At 43.1% G+C, this 19,977-nt stretch overlaps 1 protein-coding gene across 1 annotated transcript; it reads right to left on the reverse strand.

The window, feature by feature from the left end:
- Positions 1-7,489: 7,489 nt before the first annotated feature.
- On the reverse strand, positions 7,490-8,791 carry LOC110132989 (MKI67 FHA domain-interacting nucleolar phosphoprotein-like). Its single transcript, XM_070477392.1, is given in 1 exon segment — positions 7,490-8,791. A coding segment is annotated over 1 exon segment (891 nt). The 5' UTR covers positions 8,758-8,791; the 3' UTR covers positions 7,490-7,866.
- Positions 8,792-19,977: the final 11,186 nt, after the last annotated feature.

Here is a 19,977-nt window from a genome sequence, read left to right on the forward strand (position 1 = left end):
TATTTTCCTCTAGAAAGCGGGAGGGTTGGGCCAAATCTGTTAATTCAAAGATAAACATTTACTGAGCTTGATGATGCACTCGGCTCTGTGCTGGAGGGAAGTGACATTAAATAAAACCTGATGCATGCCTTTGTAATGATGCTCTCCAAGGTCTTCAGACGCGCCTGCATTCTATGAGTCTATGAGCGATGTCTGCTCAAGCGCAGCCTCCGAACACTGTGCTTTCACACACATTATCACATCTGCACTTGAGATGAGTCACCCTCCCACTGCATGGGGGTCAAGTGACTTGTCTAAGGATACACCGCTGTGAAGCAACAGGGCTGGATTTGAATCCGAGTTTCTGTTTCTCAGTCCTGTGCTCTCGGCTCTTTAGCTTGCTGTGATTGCTCCTTCCTTCCAGATTTTTTTTCCACCCAGTGAAATAAGGCCTATCTTTTGCCAAGCGCTTACTTTGGGTCCTGCTGCAAGCATTATCTTGTGGAAATCTAACAGCACGGTTACTAGGTAGTTACTGTTACTGTCATTTTAAGGAGGAGGAAACCAGGGCTCAGTGAGGTTGAGAGCCTTACACAGAGTCACACAGCCTGGCAGTGACGTTGGATCCCAGGTCTGCCGAGCTGCTCAACTGTACTGCCTTCTGGGATCACTGAGAGAGAAGACCGGGAAGACCCTGAACCCTGTTCTTTCCTAGAGAATTGAAGGTTGGGCCTTTGTGTCTTTGTTGGTTCCCTCTGGAGAAAACTGAGAAAGCCATAGGACTTGAGGGAGCTGTGAAGAGGCCTTGGTCAGTGCCCTCTCCTGGGCTGAAGGTCCTGAGTTTGGGGGCTTCATGGGGAAATATGACAGACTTCCAAGACTCCAGAGACATTCCAGGTCTCAGGCCCAGAGGCCCCCGTAGGTGTCAGCTGAAAAGCAGGAGCATCCTGTCATTTTCCAGAAGGGATGATGTGGACTGGCTGGGGAAGATGCTTCTGGGGGTCGAGGCCCTCCCTTCCCCCTGTGCCTGCCATCCTGGCTCCCTCCTCCCACCCTCAAGACCCCAGATGGCCTTTCCTCTTCCTAAAGCCTGCCTGTGGTGCTCTCTTCATCCAGTGCTTGGAGGCTCTGGGGACAAATTAACCTCAAGCTGGCTGGGGACAAATTAACCTCACCTCAGGGCTTCTGCTTAGCCTCATGCCCTTGTGGGAAGGCTGAAAGTAGTAGAGTGCACCCCAGTAAACAGATGGGGAGTACGTGTGGGCTTAAAGGAAAGGAACTAGCTCAACTCACTCACCACCAGCAGGAATCAGGCCTGAAGCCCGGACTTGGTTCCCAAGGGCAGGGTGCAGAGCTGGCCCCTGAAACCTGGGGTAACTGTGGCTCACACCTTAGTTTATTTTTTAGGCGCTTAACTCATCTACAACCACCCACGGAGGCCAGTAGTACTGTCTCCATGCTACAAATGAGGAGCCTTGAGCCTGGAGGGTTTAAATAACTTGCTCAAGACCACTTGGCTAGAGAACTAGGGGAGGATTCAAGCTCAGGACCCTCTGGGTCCCTCCGCTGCGCCTCACTGTCCCTCCCTTCACTGCCACCCTGTGACTTTCCTAACTTCAGGTTCACGGTGTATGCACGCCAAGTCGTTTCAGTCATGTCCAACTCTTTGTGACACCATGGACTGTAGCCTGCCAGGCTCCTCTGTCCATGGGATTCTCCAGGCAAGGATACTGGAGTGGGTTGCCATGCCCTCCTCCAGGGGATCTTCCCGACCCAGGGTTCCAACTCAAGTCTCTTATGTCTCCTACATAGAAAGGCGGGTTCTTTACCACTAGAGCTACCAGTGTTCTGGTTCAAGACCCTGATGCTGGGAAAGACTGAAGGCAGGAGGAGAAGGGGACAACAGAGGACAAGATGGTTGGATGGCATCACTGACTCAATGGACATGAGTTTGAGCAAACTCTGGGAAATGGTGAAGGACAGGGAGACCTGGCGAGCTGCTGTCCATGGGGTTGCAAAGAATTCAACACGACTGAGCTACTGAACAACAACCAACACCTGGGTTCACAGTAGAAAATAGTAACCCGGATGTGAGTGAAGCCCGGATGGGTCCTTATGGAGGTTGGCTGGGAACGGGAGGACTAACTACAGATCTTTAGCTGACCCTCCAGGCCCTGGATTTTAATTATCATGCAAGCAGCCAAGATAAGCTTAGGCTCATTCCTTAGCAACAGGAAGTGTGTGGGATGTGCAGAGGCTTTGGAGGGACCTTTAAGGTAACCCGCAGCTCAAGGGGAGTGAGCAGAACTGCCTAGAGACAATCTGCAAGCCGCAGGGCCCCAGGAGAGGAGGCTCTGACAGCTGGTGAAGTCACCATCGGGGGACAGATGCTAATGGACAAAGGTCACGGCCTCCATGGAGCTGGGCATGAGGCATGCATCTGTGAGTCACGGCGGAAGAGAATCACAGGCTTACTCCCAAACCCAGGGACCCTGCACCGAGCTGTCACCAGAGCCACCCTCCTATAAAATACATGATTAATTATGACAAAAGCTTCTTACAAATGGGAGGCTCCATGCTGGGTTTGCAATTAGCATGAAGAGAAGGTGCTTCACGTTCAATTAATTTTTATCTGACCTGCCTGATCTCCTGGCAACAGAGCTTGGCTCCCGCTGCTCTAAGGATTCGGTTCTCTGCCAGGGCCGGAGGGAGCTGCGGAACCGGGTCCTCCCAGACTGAAGAGCAGTTGTTTGTGACACGAGCAAATGGCGCAGATGGGGAATACTGAGCGTCACTGTCTTCTGTCCCACCCCCTGGAGACCTGGGGAGGCTTAAATCGAGCCTGGTGGATTTTGTTTTTTTTCTTTTTAGTTTGAAAAAGAAATCCGGTGGCACAGGTTTTTTTTCCTCAAAAAAGCATAGTTTTTTTAGGGGAAAAGTTTTCCAGCATCCAGAAATGATGTTGACCCTGTAGTGGCAGAGGGAGCGGGGCGGGGGCACAAGCCCTGGGTTCCTGATGTTTTCTGGGACTTCCTGACTTTGATAGACCGGGGTCTTGGTTTCCCCCTCCCCTGCGCCTCACTGAGGGTCCGGCTAGCACGCTAGAGAGCGGGAGGCTGGCTCCGGGCCGCGCGGGCTCTGACGGAGAAGCGCCGCCATCTTGGGGCGGAATTGCGTCACCGGAGAGAGCGGGAACGCTAACGTGACCCCCGGGCTGGTCTCTGGATCTCAGAGCCCAGTCCTGCCATGTCGTCGTCGTCGTCGTCGTCGTGGAGAACACGGGCTGGGGTCACAGGAACCCTGAAGCACTGGCTCTTGTTGAAAGCAAGCGGATGGGATCGGGGCGGGGGGGGGGGGGGGTAGGGAGCCAATGAAATTGTTCACTAGAGAGAAAAATCCCAGGGCTGGTTGGGATGGCGTCTGAACGGAATGCGAGGGTTTGGGGTCCCTTTTATTCAGCCGGGGTACAGCAGAATGCCACATCCTGGGAAGCCCGGAAGTTTGGAGTTTCAGGGAAGAAGGGTTCAGAACTCTTACCTCCTAATCAGATTTTACCCAGAAAGCTTGAGTCAGACCTGGTTCCACCGCCCTCCTTCCTGTTGAGTCATCCTGGGGAGGTTATTTAACCTTCTATCTTATCCTTATAATATGAGGGTAATAAATATCTCCCTGTTAGGGCTGAAGTGAGAGTCACACGGAATTATATTGTACCAGCTTACCCAGGGGTTCACTGCAGGGGTGTCCTGAGGCCTCCAGCCCCGAGACTTCCCTTTTTCCTTGACATCCCAAGAGACTTCCCTGAGGTCCAGTCCGCAAGGTGTGACTCCTCCCATCTCCCCTCCTTTTGGGCTCTCAGCATTCTTGGGGGAATTTTGTTTGCCTCCTGATGATTTCTCCCTCTGATTTCCTGTCTCTGAAGAATTTTTAAGCCTCTTCTGCATCTTTCCAGCTGTAACTGACTTCCTATGACTCGGCACTCTCCTTCACCTTTAGTTACTAGGAAAAGTATCATTAGTCCAGGTGGTTGTGTTTATTGAAGTTCTGGGCCTAGTTGGGGCTGCTTCAGGAGAGTTTATAACACAGTCCAGAGAACAACCTAAAACTAAGCAATAGGTATGACCCTTCTGTTGTCTCAGCCATTCCACAGGCCATCTCACTAGTCATCTGTATCAGTTAGCTATTGCTGCATAACAAATTACCCCCCAACATAGTGGTAACAATTCTGTGCATTAGCAACTGAGAATCAGTCATGTGGTTCTTCTGGTTTCATCAGAACTCTCATATGGGTCATTAGTTACCAGTGGTCAGTTTGCTGATCCTGGTTGAATTCTCACATGTCAGGGAGCTTGACTGGGATACATTGGTTCTTTTATGTGGTCTTTCAACTTTCAGCAGTTAGTTGGTCATATGTCAAGTGAGTGGAAGCATACAAGGTTTCTGAAATGTAGGCTCAGAAATGGCACTCCATTACTTTTACTGCATTCTGTTGGTCAAAGCAACTCTTAGAAGCAATCCAGATTCAAGTAGGGGAAAATAAATATATTTTTGGATGTGAGGAGCTACAAATCCAGATGGCAAAGGGTGTGGATAGAGGGCAGAGTGAAATACTGTATCCATGTTTTTTAATCTCCTGCTCCATCTCTCCCCCTCAGGGTCTCTCCTATTGTCTTATTGTTGGATCGTCAGTCTCTCCTCCTGGACTGTCTGGATCTCTTTCCAGAGAGATCATTTCTCCCTCTTCAAATCCCTCTTCTGATTTGAAGAAGACTCTGATTTCCTGTAACTTTATTATGCAGAATGTTTATTTTTCTATATTGACAGTGTTTTCCTTTCCAGTCACATTCTCACCAAAAAATTATCCTGTGTGTTGATTAAAGTATACCACTGGTTCTCGACCTGGGCATCAGAATCACTTGCAAAGCTTTAAAAAACTACTGATGCCTTTAGTTGCACCCCCAGGTCTGGGCTAGGTTTTGGATGTTGGTATTTAAAAAAATTCTCTCCAGGTGGTTCTAATATGTAGCTAAGGTTGAAAACCACTGGAATAAACAAAAGCACCATGTATCTCTCAGATAAATTTTGCTCCTTCTTTAAAATATGGGCATCTTAGAAGCTGTTTTTTTTTTTTAATGAGCAAATCCCCTCTTTATGTTACATTGTGTAGTGTTTAGCGTATTGAAGGTACTCACTAAATATGAGCTATTATCACCGTTACTATTGCCATCAAGGATAAGACAATGTGCTGGTAAGGAATGTGGTTTCTGAAGTCAGACCACTTCTCCTCTCTGGCTCAGTTTCCTCATTTGTAAAATGAACATAATTAAAATTATTACTTCATTAATATCTACTTACCTCCAGGATTGTTGTGAGGGTTAAATGTCTTAATGATTGACCTTCAACACAGAGTAGATGTTCAATAAATGGTGGGTACTAAGTAATTATTGTTTTATTCTTTCAGCACCCCCCCCCCTTTTTTTTTTACCAAGCATAGTTTTCTTTCTCTTTGGACCAGTTTGTTTCCAAATAAAATATGATGACAGTGGATGGGGAAAAGTGGTGGTGCAGTTTCACTGGAGTGTGCTGGGGTTGGGAAGATACAGAAGAGAGCTTGCTTGGGGAATCTCTCAGCTCTAGATTAGTTATGTTAGTCTAGATTAGTCGTGTTAGTCTAGATTAGTCTAGATTAGTCATGTTAGTCTAGATTAGTCTAGATTAGTCATTAGTCTAGCTCAAGTCTAGATTAGTCATGGCATTAAGAAAATTCTCTGGCAAAATTGGGAATCTTCTTTCTTTTCCAAGCTGAAGTTTTCTTCAGCCCATTCATTTTAATGGAGGCAACTTCAAACTTGTACAATTACTTGAGGAGTGCATAATTAGCACGTTTAGCTCAGTTCAGATGTCGTGGAGATAATAAATGTGAATGAGGATGCAAGAATCTGCTAGGAGCGTGGACCAGGTCTGAGTGCCAGCCTGGGTGGTGGGGTGCAGTCAGCACTCTGAGGGGGTGGTGGGTAGGACCGAGGACATCTTGGAATCACAAAGAGAGTCAGTAGGGCTCTTTGATGTCTAGACCCACATAAAAAAAATCAAGCATATCTAGAGTCACATTGCTGGTGACTGGTAGAGCTCAGACTACAGGCATTTTAACTGTTACTGTGTCCTTTCTTGGGCCAGGCTTGTGTTGGGTCTTCATCTTTACTACTTCAATTGTATCTCTCAGCTTTAGAAAACAGGGAATATTGTCTCCATTTTGTAGCTGGGAAAACTGAGGCTTCAAGAAATTACAATATTACTGCAACTAAACTAAAAGTTAGGTCACCATACAGCTAACCTGTGACAGCACAGGACAGTTTAAAGCCATTGGAGTGACTTAAAAATTTTTCTATAAAATTTCTATTCCCCTTTTTGAAGAGGCAGAATGAGATTAGCTCCACAGTATGATTTTAGGAAGACCCTAAGAAGAAAAAATTTCTTTCCAAAATCTGAAAATCAGAAAACCCAAATCTTGCTTCAGTTTCCTCTCACCTTACTCACTGATATGTGAAAATAAATTAGAGCTTAATTTAAGGTTTTAATTTCTGATACAATGGAATCATTCTTGAAAGAAGCTAAAACTCAACATGACCTGAAAGAGGCAACATAGTATAGGGTAAATGAGCACTGTGATCTCATGTTTCAAAAAACTAATTTAGCTTAAAACTTGGCCAGCCCAGTACAAGTCACATATATGGAAAATTCTGGAAGAAAGGGCACAGACAAGATCTTATTTGCTGGAAAGAAGTCCAAATTATAAAATATTTATAAAATATGCAATTTTATTATTTTCTATATTATACATCAATGTATGTGATATTTTTATGCAAAGTGAGATGGGAAAAAGAAAAGAAAAATCTCAACAGCCTTATTAATGTCTCGTAAGCATAAAAAAATTACAAAATAAGGGTGCCATGTAAGTTGAGTAGTTAAGTCTTTAGATGTGGGAGTCATACTTTGTGGTTTCATATCCTGGTAGTATCATGTCACTAGTGTGTTACTTTGTGTAAGTTTACTTAACTTCTCTGGACCTATTTCCTTATCAAGAAAATAGTGCTAATGATATATTCCTGATTCATAATGTTGTTTTGAGATCTGAATGAATTAATGCCTTGCTGTCTTCTTCCCGGTGCAGGATTCTCTCTCTCTTTTTTTTTTTTGAAAGGCAAACCCAACATTTTTTTATTTCAAGACATCCAAATTGCTCTTGCGTACAAAAAAAACAGAAAAAGTTTATCTGGTGGTCACTACATGAATCTTGAAACCAAATTCCTGATTGATGATACTGATATAAGATGGTAGTTATTAATTAATCCATGCCAGCCCACCACAAACTAATTTAACATTGGTAAAAATGATCGTATATACATAAATGAGTCTCTATTAGTACTGATACCTCCTTCTCACTCCCCACAGAATCTGACTTCTAGTTTCAGCCATCTGACGGCTTAAATGTGCTTGGTCTAACAGAGAACTATTCTGATGGTCAAGCAAGATTTTATTTATTTGATGGTAACAACAGAGGCTACAGTTTAGTACTTAGGTCAGCAGTTAATAGCGATCTTCTCTCCAGGCAGAGTGACTAAAAGCAGCTGTGAAAACTGCAAAGAAAACTAGAGACAGGACAAGAGGCAGCGGGAGCCTGGCTGCTGTAAGCTGGCGTGCACCCCTGCATTGCAGCAAGGGCAGGGAAGCCAGGATCACTGACTGCTTTCCTCGGTGACTTGAATTGACAGTTTTTCCCCAACCATCTTGTTACTGGTTGCATTCCACTATATCTAGTTAAATATAAAGAATTAGTCTTCATAAGAAAATCATCTTTTCAGAAGAACTATACACAATACATTAAAAAAATCACTGATTGTGTTTTCTTTGTCTTTTTTTCTTTGAACTTGTAGGTGGTTGAGTCTCCTGTGTTTCTTCTTTGACACCAGATACGGGCTGTTTGAAAACTATTTCATTATCTTTATCATCATCATTCAGTTTGGCCACTTCAGATTTTCATTTCTCCAAAAATGTTGGTGTACACACTGGTGTGGGACCCCGGCTATCCACAGCCTTCTCGGGAGTCTCGGCGGCGACTGAAGCGGCCTTCTTCTTCTTACGCAAAGCCTGGTACTTTCTGGAGTTTTGAGGACCAGTGTTTGAAGCATTTTCCTCAGTTTTATGTAACACCTTAACCAATGAAGGGAAATCATAATCAATCCCCTTTTTAGCCAATCTCTTTCTGAGTAATTTTTCCTTCTTTTTAAACCGCTCCTCCATCCGTAGCTTTTGAACAAGTGACCGATTCTGATTGTACTGTTTCACTGCTGGATATGATGGCCTTTTAAATGGCATATGCCACTCTCTAAAAAGTTCTTCATGTACCTTTTCAGGTGGTATAAAATGACACTTCAAGAGTCTTTCACCAAAAAGGTAGTTGTTCATTGTTTCAGCAGCTATTTTGGCAACATCTTCAGATTCAAACTCCACAAAGCCGTAGCCTTTGCTATTTCCAGTCTTTATACTCCTGGACAGTCTCAATCTTGTAACAGTGCCAAATTGGGAAAAATACGCTCGGATCTGGGTTTCATAAAGGGATGGTGGTAAGTGGCCCACATAGATTACTCCAGGAGTAAGTTTTCGTTTCTCCTGTTGCTTGGTCGCACGCCGATGAACCTGCGCCACCTCCTTTTTAAATTTGGCATCCTCCTGCGGGTTTAGGGACAGGAGCGGCTTTGCCGGGCCATCGAACGCCGCCATCCCGCCGCTCGTACGCTGACGAGACCCATGCGGTACACCCCAGGATTCTCTTAATAGGAATCCTCTCTGAATTATTGCCTTATTGCTGATAACACATTTTTTGAATTAAGGCAACTGCGTTCCTGGTTTCTGGTTATTATCTTTGCATCAGACTAGGATTACCTCTTGTCGATTTAAATTTACCACTTGCCCATGATTGCCTTGGCTTAGACTGAGTGCTCTTGCGTTGTTTTTCATATAAGTCATGATTTGCAGAGCTTTGGCAAATGTGCACTGTCCTACTGTTGCAGCAGCAGTGGGGGAGAAGGCAGGATCTCCTGTTTTACCCCACCAGAAGGTGGCCACGGCAGATCCTCTTGCTCTGGACGTGGCTGTTGGTCACACTTCACAGATGGGTATTTTATTTTCATGTCTGCACTCAGCGAGCTCATGACTCTACCAAGCACTCTGCCTCTTACTCCTGGTCTTCCTGGAGACCAGGCACTAGACTAAAGCAGTAATACGGTTATCTGGGGGCCACAGGGAGAATACAGAGATAGACTACTTTCCTAGCCCAAATACCAACACAAACTTTTTTAAAAAATTGATTTTTGCTGGAGTATGTGTGTTTACTCACTCAGTCGTGTCCAACTCTTTGTGACCCTTTGGATTATAGCCCACCGGGCTACCCTTTCTATGGAATTGTTCAGGCAAGAATACTGGAGTGGGTTGCTATTTCCTCCTCCAGGGTATCTTCTTGACCCAGGGATTAAACCTGTGTCTCATCTCCTTTGTCTCCTGCATAGCAGGTGGATTCTTTACCCGCAGAGCCATCAGAGTTGATTTAAGATATTGTGTTAGTTTCTGCTGTACGGAAGAGTGAATTGGTTATGCATAAACATACACTGACTCTTTTTTAGATTCTTTTCCCATATAGATCATTACAGAGTATTGAGTAGAGTTGCCTATTCTATGCAGTAGGCCCTTATTAGTTATCTATTTTATATATGTAAGTGTAAATGACAGTGTTAGTTGCTCAGTCACGTCCAACTCTTTGTGACCCCATGGGATGGTAGCCCATCAGGCTCCTCTGTCCATGGAATTCTCCAGGCGAGAATACTGGAATGGGTTGCTATTCCCTTCTCCAGGGGATCTTCCCGACCCAGGGATCGAACCCAGATCTTCTGCATTGCAGGCAGATTCTTTACTGTCTGAGCCACCGGGGATGCCCCTTTTATACATGGTGGTGCATATATGTCAATTCTGATCTCCCAGTTTAGCCCCACTCCCCATCCCCCTTGGTCCAACACAAGTTTTTATAAGCGAACAGCACACATGATTCTATTACTATCCTCCTGTTAACGTAACTCCAACTCAGTGTTTCCACACTCAAAGCACCCAGCCACAAACAAGGGTGATTCTGAGCATGAGCTGAAGACAGATGAAGCCCTGCTGTAGGTCACCCAGGCTCTAGAAGGGGCCAGCAAGAGATCAAAGTGCACCCTTGTCACCAGCTGCCTGCCTGTGAGCAAGTGGTTCTTTGGAATAGCTCTGCCACAAATATGAGCAACCGTTAGTCTAAATTTGGGGCTGGCAGAGATAAGAGGCCAGGCAGATGGCCTGGATGAGAGCCTTTCCAGGGCCTCAGTAAGAATCTGCAACCGACAATTGTCAAGAGGGTGTAATGGACTGGAAATATGGGCATGTCTTGTTACCAAAGGCATCCCCAAATCCCTTTAGAAGAGGAGGTATGGGTTGCAGTCTACAGGTTTGGTTGTTTACCTGAGTGAGTATTCCTCCCCATAAGACCCCTAAACAGAGATGAAATAAGGGAATAGCATGGAATATTGCACACTTACCATCACGGGTTTCTTCTGTTAGAAGAATTTTTCTGATCTTCTTTCTTTCCTTACCTCTTGGGCAGCATGAAGAGAAATCACAGGTTACGTGGAGGCTGAAGACCTGTGTTCAAATTCAGGTTCTTCTATTAACTGAAGGATGCTGGGACAAATCACTTAACTGAAGAGTTTGTGAAAATAGGGATATAGCAATATTTACCTCGGAGGTGCTGAAAAAAAGGATCTTAGTTAAATAGTGCCTGTTTTCTGAATCAATGGATTATTTTTCTCATGAAAGAAGAAAAAAAATCATATCTTGAAATTGATATGCTGATGGTCTCATCAGACAAGTAACCTCTATGGAGGGCTCCAGAAAATCCCTGGTAGCTTGGCATTATGACCTAGGTACTTCCTTCCTCACTTTGTGATGAATCATGATCAAGTGTGCATGTGCGTGTGTGTGTGTGTATGAAAAAGAGAGATTGTGACAGTTAAAGGACAATTTGGCTGGGCTGTGCTGCCCAGATATGTTGTCAAACATATGTGCTTCTGTGAGATTGTTTTGAGATGGGGACAGGGAGGCCTGGTGTGCTGCGGTTCATGGGGTCGCAAAGAGTCAGACAGGACTGAGCGACTGAACTGAACTGAACTAAAATTTAAATTAGTGGGCTTGAATAAAGGAGATTGATCTCCCTAGTGTGGTCAGCCTTACCCAATCAGTTGGAGGCCTGAATAAAACAAGACTGATTTCCCTGGGTCAAGCATGAATTCTGTCAGTCAATGGCCTTTGGATTTGAACTGCAACATTCGCTCTTCCTGATTCTCCAGCCTGCTGATCCACCTTGCAGATTTTGGATTTGCCAGAGCCATAATTGCATGAGCCATTTTTTTTTAAAAGAAATCTTTCTGTTGGTTCTACTTCCTTGAAGAACCCTGACTGATTCTGGAGAGACAAGAAGGGTATCAGCATTCTCTGCTGGCTTATAGCATCTGAGGAACTTCACTTGACAAACCTGCTCGTAGTGCTTTTTTTCAGTGATTCTGCATTTTTGAAATACTGTAGTGTTTTTGTCTTGTGCCTGCTTTTCATTATTTTCTTATTTAGGATAAGTTAAAAACATAAAACAGGGAATACAATGGTCATTACTAGACTGTACTATGTTCAAAGGAATCTTAACTCAAACTAAGACCAAAGACACACACCCACTCCTCTTCTGAAGACAAAATAAAAGACAATACAGGACAGTTTCCATCACCATAGTTCTAAGGACCTGCAAAGCAAGGATCATTTTAATAATTATAATAGTAATAACAATAGCTGACTCTTAGAAAGAAAATGAAAGTGAAAGTTGCTTAGTCCATTCCAACTCTGTGACCCCAAGGACTATATGGTCCATGGAATTCTCCAGGCCAGAACACTGGAGTGGGTAGCTGTTCCCTTCTCCAGGGGATCTTCCCAACCCAGGGATTGAACCCAGGTCTCCCGCATTGCAGGCGGATACCAGCTGAGCCACAAGGGAAGCCCGACACAGAAGCCCTTACCAATTATTGGGCATATTCAAGAATTTACATATATTATTTCCTTAAACATGATAATAGTTGTGGGAGGCCTTCCCAAATGTACTGGAGAACCACTGCAGGCCCCTAAATTTTAGTGCTTAATTTCTCCCTACAAATGATACATTTCTTTGAATTTTACTTTTTTAAGTTTTGACTGTGCTGGGACTTTGTTGCTGTGTGTGGGCTTTCTCTAGTGGCAGTGAGTGAGGGCTGCCCCAGTTGTGTGTGGACCTCTCATTTAGGTGGCTACTCTTGTTGCCAAGCACAGGCTCCAGGACACTCGGGCTTCAGTAGTTGTGGCGCGTGGGCTTAGTTGCCTTGAGACGTGTAGGATCTTTCTGGACCAGGGATTGAACCTGTGTCTCTTACATTGGCAGGCGAATTCCTAACCACTGCACCACCAGGGAAGTCCTAAATGATACATTTTGAAAGGACAATTTCTTGGTTATTTTCTACCAGATTTGTTCCAGTTCAGTTTTATCTGTCTTCCACTCTTCATGTGGTAGAATAACTATATATGGTGGAGGTTGTGTTTATCGTTATCCAGCAGCAGAAAAGCCAGTATAGTCAGAGGACATGTTTATCCTGGGTAATCAAGTATTCTGGTTACATAGATTTCACATAACCATATGCGGCTGAACAGTTGTCAGATAAATTTAATTCAATAAGATACATTTAATGCTCTGCCTCTGGAATGTAATAGCATTTTGTGGGTCATAAACCTCTTGAGGATATCTCGCTGTCTCTGGGTCATCTTCACAGTCATCAGTTCTCACTGTATGTATCACTACTTTCTGTTTTTTAAAAAAGTGGAGTATAGTTGCTCACAATATTGTGTTAGTTTGCTGTACAGTGAAATGGATCAGCCATATGTATACATGTACCCCTTCCCTGTTAGACCCCTGTCCCAGCCTGTCCGCATCCCCACCATTGAGGTCACCACAGAACGCTGGGCTCCGTGTGTTATACGGCAGCTTCCCACAGGCTGTCTGTTTTCACACACGGCAGTGCACTACTTGCTAATCAATAGGACGCTAAATAAGTGAGCCTTTAGTGCATTACTTGCCGCGAGGGACGAGGGGCTGCTTGGGTCTATAAAATATCATTTGTGGTCAATTTATTTAAAAGTGATGGAAGGTGGTGGGAAAAAGGAGCTGTGAAATATACTTTTTCCTTCCTCACTGCCCACCAGCCCCTGCTGGGTTTTCTGGATGTTTTTGTCCTGGATTTGCTGCCCAGAGAAGCAACAGAGATACCAGTTGTCTCTGAAGTCATTGACCTTTGGTAACAGGTCTTCATCCTTTCCCTGATGGTGCTGTTGGCCTTATTTCAGTGGGCAGGATTTTCACCCAGGAAATGCTCTGGGCTTTGGTGCCCACAAAATGCCACCTGCGGCCTGCCAAATCCAGACAGTGGGGGAAGGCTTTTGAAGGCAGAATTCTGTAAGTTAGAGGACAAATGAAGTCACTTGCGGGCTGTGTGACCCTGAGAGAATAACTCAACCTCTCTGAACCTCCTTTTTCTTACCTGTAAAATTGTGGTGGTAATGCCTGTGCCATGGGAGAGGGGAGACTGGAATGATTCAAGGAGGAAATGTATATAAAATGCTTAGTACATGGTCTGGAATGATAATTCATGAATGGCAGTGGATCTAATTGCTTGTAGCCCTGCCATCAGCTCAGATTTCTCTGACCATTGGAGACACAGAATCTCAAATCACACTGTGAGGAGGCTAAAGACACCCCCAAGATACCTGCAGATGCCTGAGACCTAACCTCAAGTTGGGCAAGCTGCCCCTTCCTTCTACACCCCTTTTGCTTCCAGGTCACAGGCTCCTGTATCTATAAGCGGGCTACTTCTGTTTCTCTCTGCGCCCGCTGGCCGAGATCCTTATATCCTTGAGACGCTAACACAGGAGAACAGTTCTTATGTTTCAATACTAATATTGTAGTGCTCTGAACTCCAAATTTGCCTTCCAATTCAGGAGACTTCATTTAACATTTTCTGAAAGGCAAGATTCAGAATGTGAAATTAGAGGATTGGCACATGGCGTTATGGTGGGACAGTCCCTTCTCTGGAAACTGTCCAATGAGAATGTGCCTAACACTGTCTCTAAAGAAATAAATACCTTGATGGTTGGAGCCAAAAAAACACCACTCACCCCTTATTGACCCAGATCCTTTGCTCAAAATAAGAACTAGAAGTTAGGGAAACTCAGGGTGTGCATGTGTGTGTGTAACTAAAATGTTCTCATTTTAAAGTTTACTAATAAAGCATGTCAAAATCAACACAAAGAGAATAATGTAATAAACTCCTATGTGCCATCATTGCCCAATTGCTTTGGCATTTAGCTTGTGCCTAGGCTTGTTTCATTTCTGCTGCCCTGTACCACACTCCCTTCCCTTACAACCAGAATGGATTCTTAGGAAGCAAATCTAAGACAGCAAATCACTTCATCCATAACTCTATACATATCGCTAAATAAGGACCCTTAAAGAACTGAAACCACATAACCATTTTCACACCCCTGTGAAAATGGAATGGAATTTACCTATTTTTATAATTAAAAAAAAGAATTTGTTTGGGGAATTCCCTGGCAGTCCAGTGGTTAGGACTGAACTCTCACTGACCTGGGTTCAGTCGCTGGTTCGGGAGCTAAAATCTCCCATGCTGCATGGTGCGGCCAAAAAGAAAAAAACAAAACCACAACAGAGAATTGGTCCATGCCTTCTTTTAATTTTCTTTTAATCTATAACTGTTTAACCTTTTTTCCTTTTCAATGTATGCATGGAAGAAACAGAGTCATCTGTAGTATTTCACATTTTCTATTTTGCAACCCTGAGTGTCATTTCATCTGTAACTTGTTCCTCTCACCAGCATTTCCTGTAGACTAATTCTTTAGACCTACAGTCTAGAATGGAAAGTTTTATCTGGTTTAGATACAATTTTCTATCAAGAAATTTTCATAATTTCAAATTTCATAATTTTCAAGTTTTCATAATTTTCAAATTTCTCTCAGGGGGCAATGGTGCGACAAGTTGTCTGTTTGTTGTAGTTCATCATCTTTGATAGATTCATTTTTCACTAGGGGTTGCAAAATGATAATAGTCTAATTCTATCATTCCTTCATTTATTTGATGGAAGTCTTCTATAAAGAGAAACTTTCCCTTAAAACTCTTTGGTTACCCCAAGATACAGTTTGCACAGTAAGGGCAGGTTAAGTCCTTTATTCTTAACTCTTCAGAATAATGACTTGGTTCTCAGTCATCCTCCACGGGTGATCAATGAGTTTTTGTTGTTGAGTATAATTATGGCCTCATGGATTTTAACATATTTGATGTGTTTCAGTTCATTTTAGTCATTATTCTTGCTGGTTTTCAAAAATTTCCATCTTTTGCCTCTGAGAGTCTCTTTCTGTTTGCTGAATTCTTTGAATACAACCCCAGTGGTTTTTGATAACTGCTGTCCATTATGACAAATGTTCTAGGTACATTTTGTACATTTCCTGCTGCAGACCAAGAATCAGCAATTTCTTCAAGGAGACTTAGCTCCTTTTGTGAGAAATGATGTTTAAAGATCACAAGTTGGCTTTAGGGCTGCTCATTGCTTATGAGCTGGTCATTGTTTCTAGGTTGTTTCAGCGGACAGAATGATAAAAATTATTTAGGAGAAAATACATCATGAGTTCCTGTTAAAATTTTGAATTTGGACTTAGTGTTGTAGGACTTCTATTTAACTTCTTTGATTTTGTATTTGTATACTTTCTTTATGCCTAAAATCTTCATTCCAAGCAATGTTAATATAATTACTTTGGCTTTACTAGCTGTGTTTCAGAATGATGATATTAATATCATTGCTAGTAGAATGATTTCTGAAAACAGTTAAGATTTTTTTTCATTTATTTTTATTAGTTGGAGGCTAATTACTTCACAACATTTCAGTGGGTTTTGTCATACATTGACATGAATCAGCCATGGAGTTAACAGTTAAGATTTTTAAGGTGATTTTTGTCCTTAGGATCTAACCCACCAGGGTTCACAGTGAAATTGCTATTTTAAAATCATTTGAATTATTTCCTCTCAGGCTATGCTTCTCATTCAATACACAACGAAGTTTGTTTGTTTCATTTGCTTTCCATTTAAGAGTGGCTTTCTTTTAATTTTGACCTAAGGTTGTTTTGTAGTTATGTAAAGAATTTTCATGGTTCTAATGTCAAATCTATACAGTCAGTTATATTCAGAGAAGTTCTAGCTTCTGTTCTTATTCTCTCCACTTTGATCTCTAGCTTCCCCTATGATAACTACTAAACAAATGTGCTTTATCCTTCTATTTTCTAAAGTATAAGTAAATGTATACCTGTATGTGTTTATATATATGCATAATTATATATATACAAATATATGAATTTGTATCTTCCCCTTCTTCAGTATTCGGTAAATGGTTCAGTTCAGTTCAGTTCAGTCTCTCAGTCGTGTCTGACTCTTTGCCATCCCATGGACTGCAGCACACCAGGCTTCCCTGTCCATCACCAGCTCCTGGAGTTTACTCAAATTCATGTCCACTGAGTCAGTAATGCCATCCAACTATCTCATCCTCTGTTTTCCCCTTCTCCTCCTGCTTTCAATATTTCCCAGCATCAGGGTCTTTTCCAATGAGTCAGCTCTTCGCATCAGGTGGCCAAAGTACTGGAGTTTCAGCTTCAGCATCAGTCCTTCCAATGAGTACTCAGGACTGATCTCCTTTAGGATGGACTTGTTGGATCTCCTTGCAGTCCAAGGGACTCTCAAAAGTCTTCTCCAACACCACAGCTCAACAGCATCGCTTCTCCGGTGCTCAGCTTTCTTTATGGTTCAACTCTCATATCCATACATAACCACTGGAAAAACCATGGCTTTGACTAGACGGACCTTTGTTGGCAAAGTAATGTCTCTGCTTTTTAATATGCTGTCTAGCTTGGTTATGACTTTCCTGGTGGCTCAGATGGTAAAGCGTCTGCCTACAATGCTGGAGATCTGGGTTTGATCCCTGGGTCAGGAAGATCCCCTGGAGAAGAAAATGGCAACCCACTCCAGTATTCTTGCCTGGGAAAATCCCCTGGACGGAGGAGCCTGGTAGGTGGGTTATAGCTTTCCTTCAAAGGAGCCAGTGTCTTTTAATTTCACAGCTGCAGTCACCATCTGCAGTGATTTTGGAGCCTCCCAAAATAAAGTTTCTCACTGTTTCCATTGTTTCCCCATCTATTTACCATGAAGTGATGGGACCGGGTGCCATGATCTTAGTTTTTTGAAGGTTGAGCTTTAAGCAGCTTTTTCACTCTCCTCTTTCACTTTCATCAAGAGGCTCTTTAGTTCCTCTTCACTTTCTGCCATCTGCATATCTGAGTTTATTGATATTTCTCCCGGCATTCTTGATTCCAGCTTGTGCTTCATCCAGCCCAGAATTTCACATAATGTACTCTGCATGTAAGTTAAATAAGCAGGGTGACAATATACAGCCTTGATGTACTCCTTTCCTGATTTGGAACCAGTTCATTGTTCCATGTCTGGTTCCAACTGCTGCTTCTTGACCTGCATTCAGATTTCTCAGGAGGCAGGAAAGGTGGTCTGGTATTCCCATCTCTTTAGAATTTTCCACAGTTTGTTGTGATCCACACAAAGGCTTTGGCATAGTCAATAAAGCAGTAGCAGATGTTTTCCTGGAACTCTCTTGCTTTTTCAATGATCCAACAGATGTTGGCAATTTGATCTCTGGTTCCTCTGCCTTTTGTAAATCCAGCTTGAACATCTGGAAGTTCATAGTTCATGTACTGTTGAAGGCTGGCTTGGAGAATTTTGAGCATTACTTTACTAGCATGTGAGATGAGTGCAATTGTGCAGTAGTTTGAACACTCTTTGGCATTGTCATTCTTTGGGATTGGAATGAAACCTGACCTTTTCCAGTCCTGTGGCCACTGCTGAATTTTTCCAAATTTGGTAGCCTATTGAGTGCAGCACTTTAACAGCATCATCTTTTAGGACTTGAAATAACTCAGCTGGAATTCCATCACCTCCACTAGCTTTGTTGGTAGTGATGCTTCCTAAGGCCCACTTGACTTCTGACTCCAGGATGTCTGGCTCTAGATGAGTGATGGTAGCATACTATTAAATATATAGACTTTCTTTTGGTTTTACTTATTTTATTTTAAACCTTTTATTTTGTATTGAGGTATAGCCAGTTAACAAACAATGTTGTGATAGTTTCAGGTGAACAGTGAAGGGACTCAGCCATAGATATAGATATATCCCTTCTTACCCAAACTCCCCTCCCATCCAGGCTGTCACATGGCATTGAGCAGAGTTCCATGTGCTCTACAGTAGGTCCTTGTTGATTAACCACTTTAAATATAGCAGTGTTCTGGGTAGCAACAGCCAAGCAAAGACTCAGCTGTTTGGTTAGAGCCTGAAAGTCAGTTCCTCTCAGTTGTTGACCAGAGGCAGCTATAAGTCATTTTTTCAACTCATGAACTTCTGTGGTTCAGAGAGCAAAAATTCCTCAAAATTGTCTACCACAAACAAGTGATGTTAAGAGTAACTTGCACGGTGCCTCTTCAGGCCCTAGCACAAAGAGATTTGGAAAAAGCTTCCAAGAACCCAACCAGTTCCAAAGTAGAAGAGCTTCTGTTCATTGGATGCCTGTCAGGTAGAGAGAAAAGCTGATGTAATTTTATGAATTGAGAAGCTTGGCCTATAGTCCAGGTGATGCAGGACCATTTGACCTCTAGCAGAGTTGACCAGAAGTCTGCCTCCAGGCAAGACCACTATTTCTTTTTTCTTAAGAAGTCAGTTTAAATGCTCTAGGGTGAGGGATCAGGTCATGTGTTTCAAGGGAAATACAGATGGAACAAAGCTGGACATGAGCTGTCAACTGCTGAAGCTGGAGGTTGGTACATGTGTTCATTACATTAATCTCTCTACTTCTGTTTATGTTTAAATTTTTGCACTGCAAAATGTTACAATAAGAGAATTCAAGTCACACACACACACACACACACACATACACACACAGCCTGACTGAAGCATTTGGTATCCAACCATAGACTACAGATACTCCTGTGGGCCTTCTACATCTATCCTTGAATCAAATTAATCACCAGCAGAGAGATTATCTTAGATGGACCTCATTAATTTAAATTCCAGTGGAAAAGCCTTTTTATTAAGTTACTTTTTCATGTTATGTCCTTTGCTTTCATCAATGATGGATGTAAGAGATACTCTTATAGTGAATGTACATCTTTTATACAGTCAATGCAAAAAAAATTACATTGTTGGATATACACTCTAGAATTGAGGTTTGATCTGATTCAGGTACATTTTCCCAGCAATAATCCTGTATAAATGGTATTGCATACTTCTACCAGAAGGCATCTAGTGACCAGTTTGCCAACTTGTGATGGGGCAGTCTAGTCTTTACCTAGACGCATTATTTCACTAGGCATTTATAAAATGGTAACATTCAAATTCAAGCATACAGGACTTCCCTATAGCTCAAATGGTAAAGAAACTGCCTGCGATGCAGGAGACCAGGGTTCGATCCCTGGGTTGGGAAGTTCCTCTGGAGAAGGAAATGGCAACCCACTCCAGTATTCTTGCCTGGAGAATCCCATGGACAGAGGAGCATGGCAGGCCACAGTCCATGGGATCACAAAGAGTTGGACATGACTGAGCGACTAACACACACACCCACAACATTCAAATTATATCATTGTCACTTCATTTGTTTGCTGAAAGACATCTATAAGAGGAACTTTTCCTCATGACCCTAGAGTTCCTCTCCTCACAGAATGGCTGGCATGCTTTAAGCCTGG

Source organism: Odocoileus virginianus, chromosome 15 (genome assembly GCF_023699985.2).
Source record: "Odocoileus virginianus isolate 20LAN1187 ecotype Illinois chromosome 15, Ovbor_1.2, whole genome shotgun sequence".
In the NCBI taxonomy this organism is placed as follows: domain Eukaryota; kingdom Metazoa; phylum Chordata; class Mammalia; order Artiodactyla; family Cervidae; genus Odocoileus; species Odocoileus virginianus.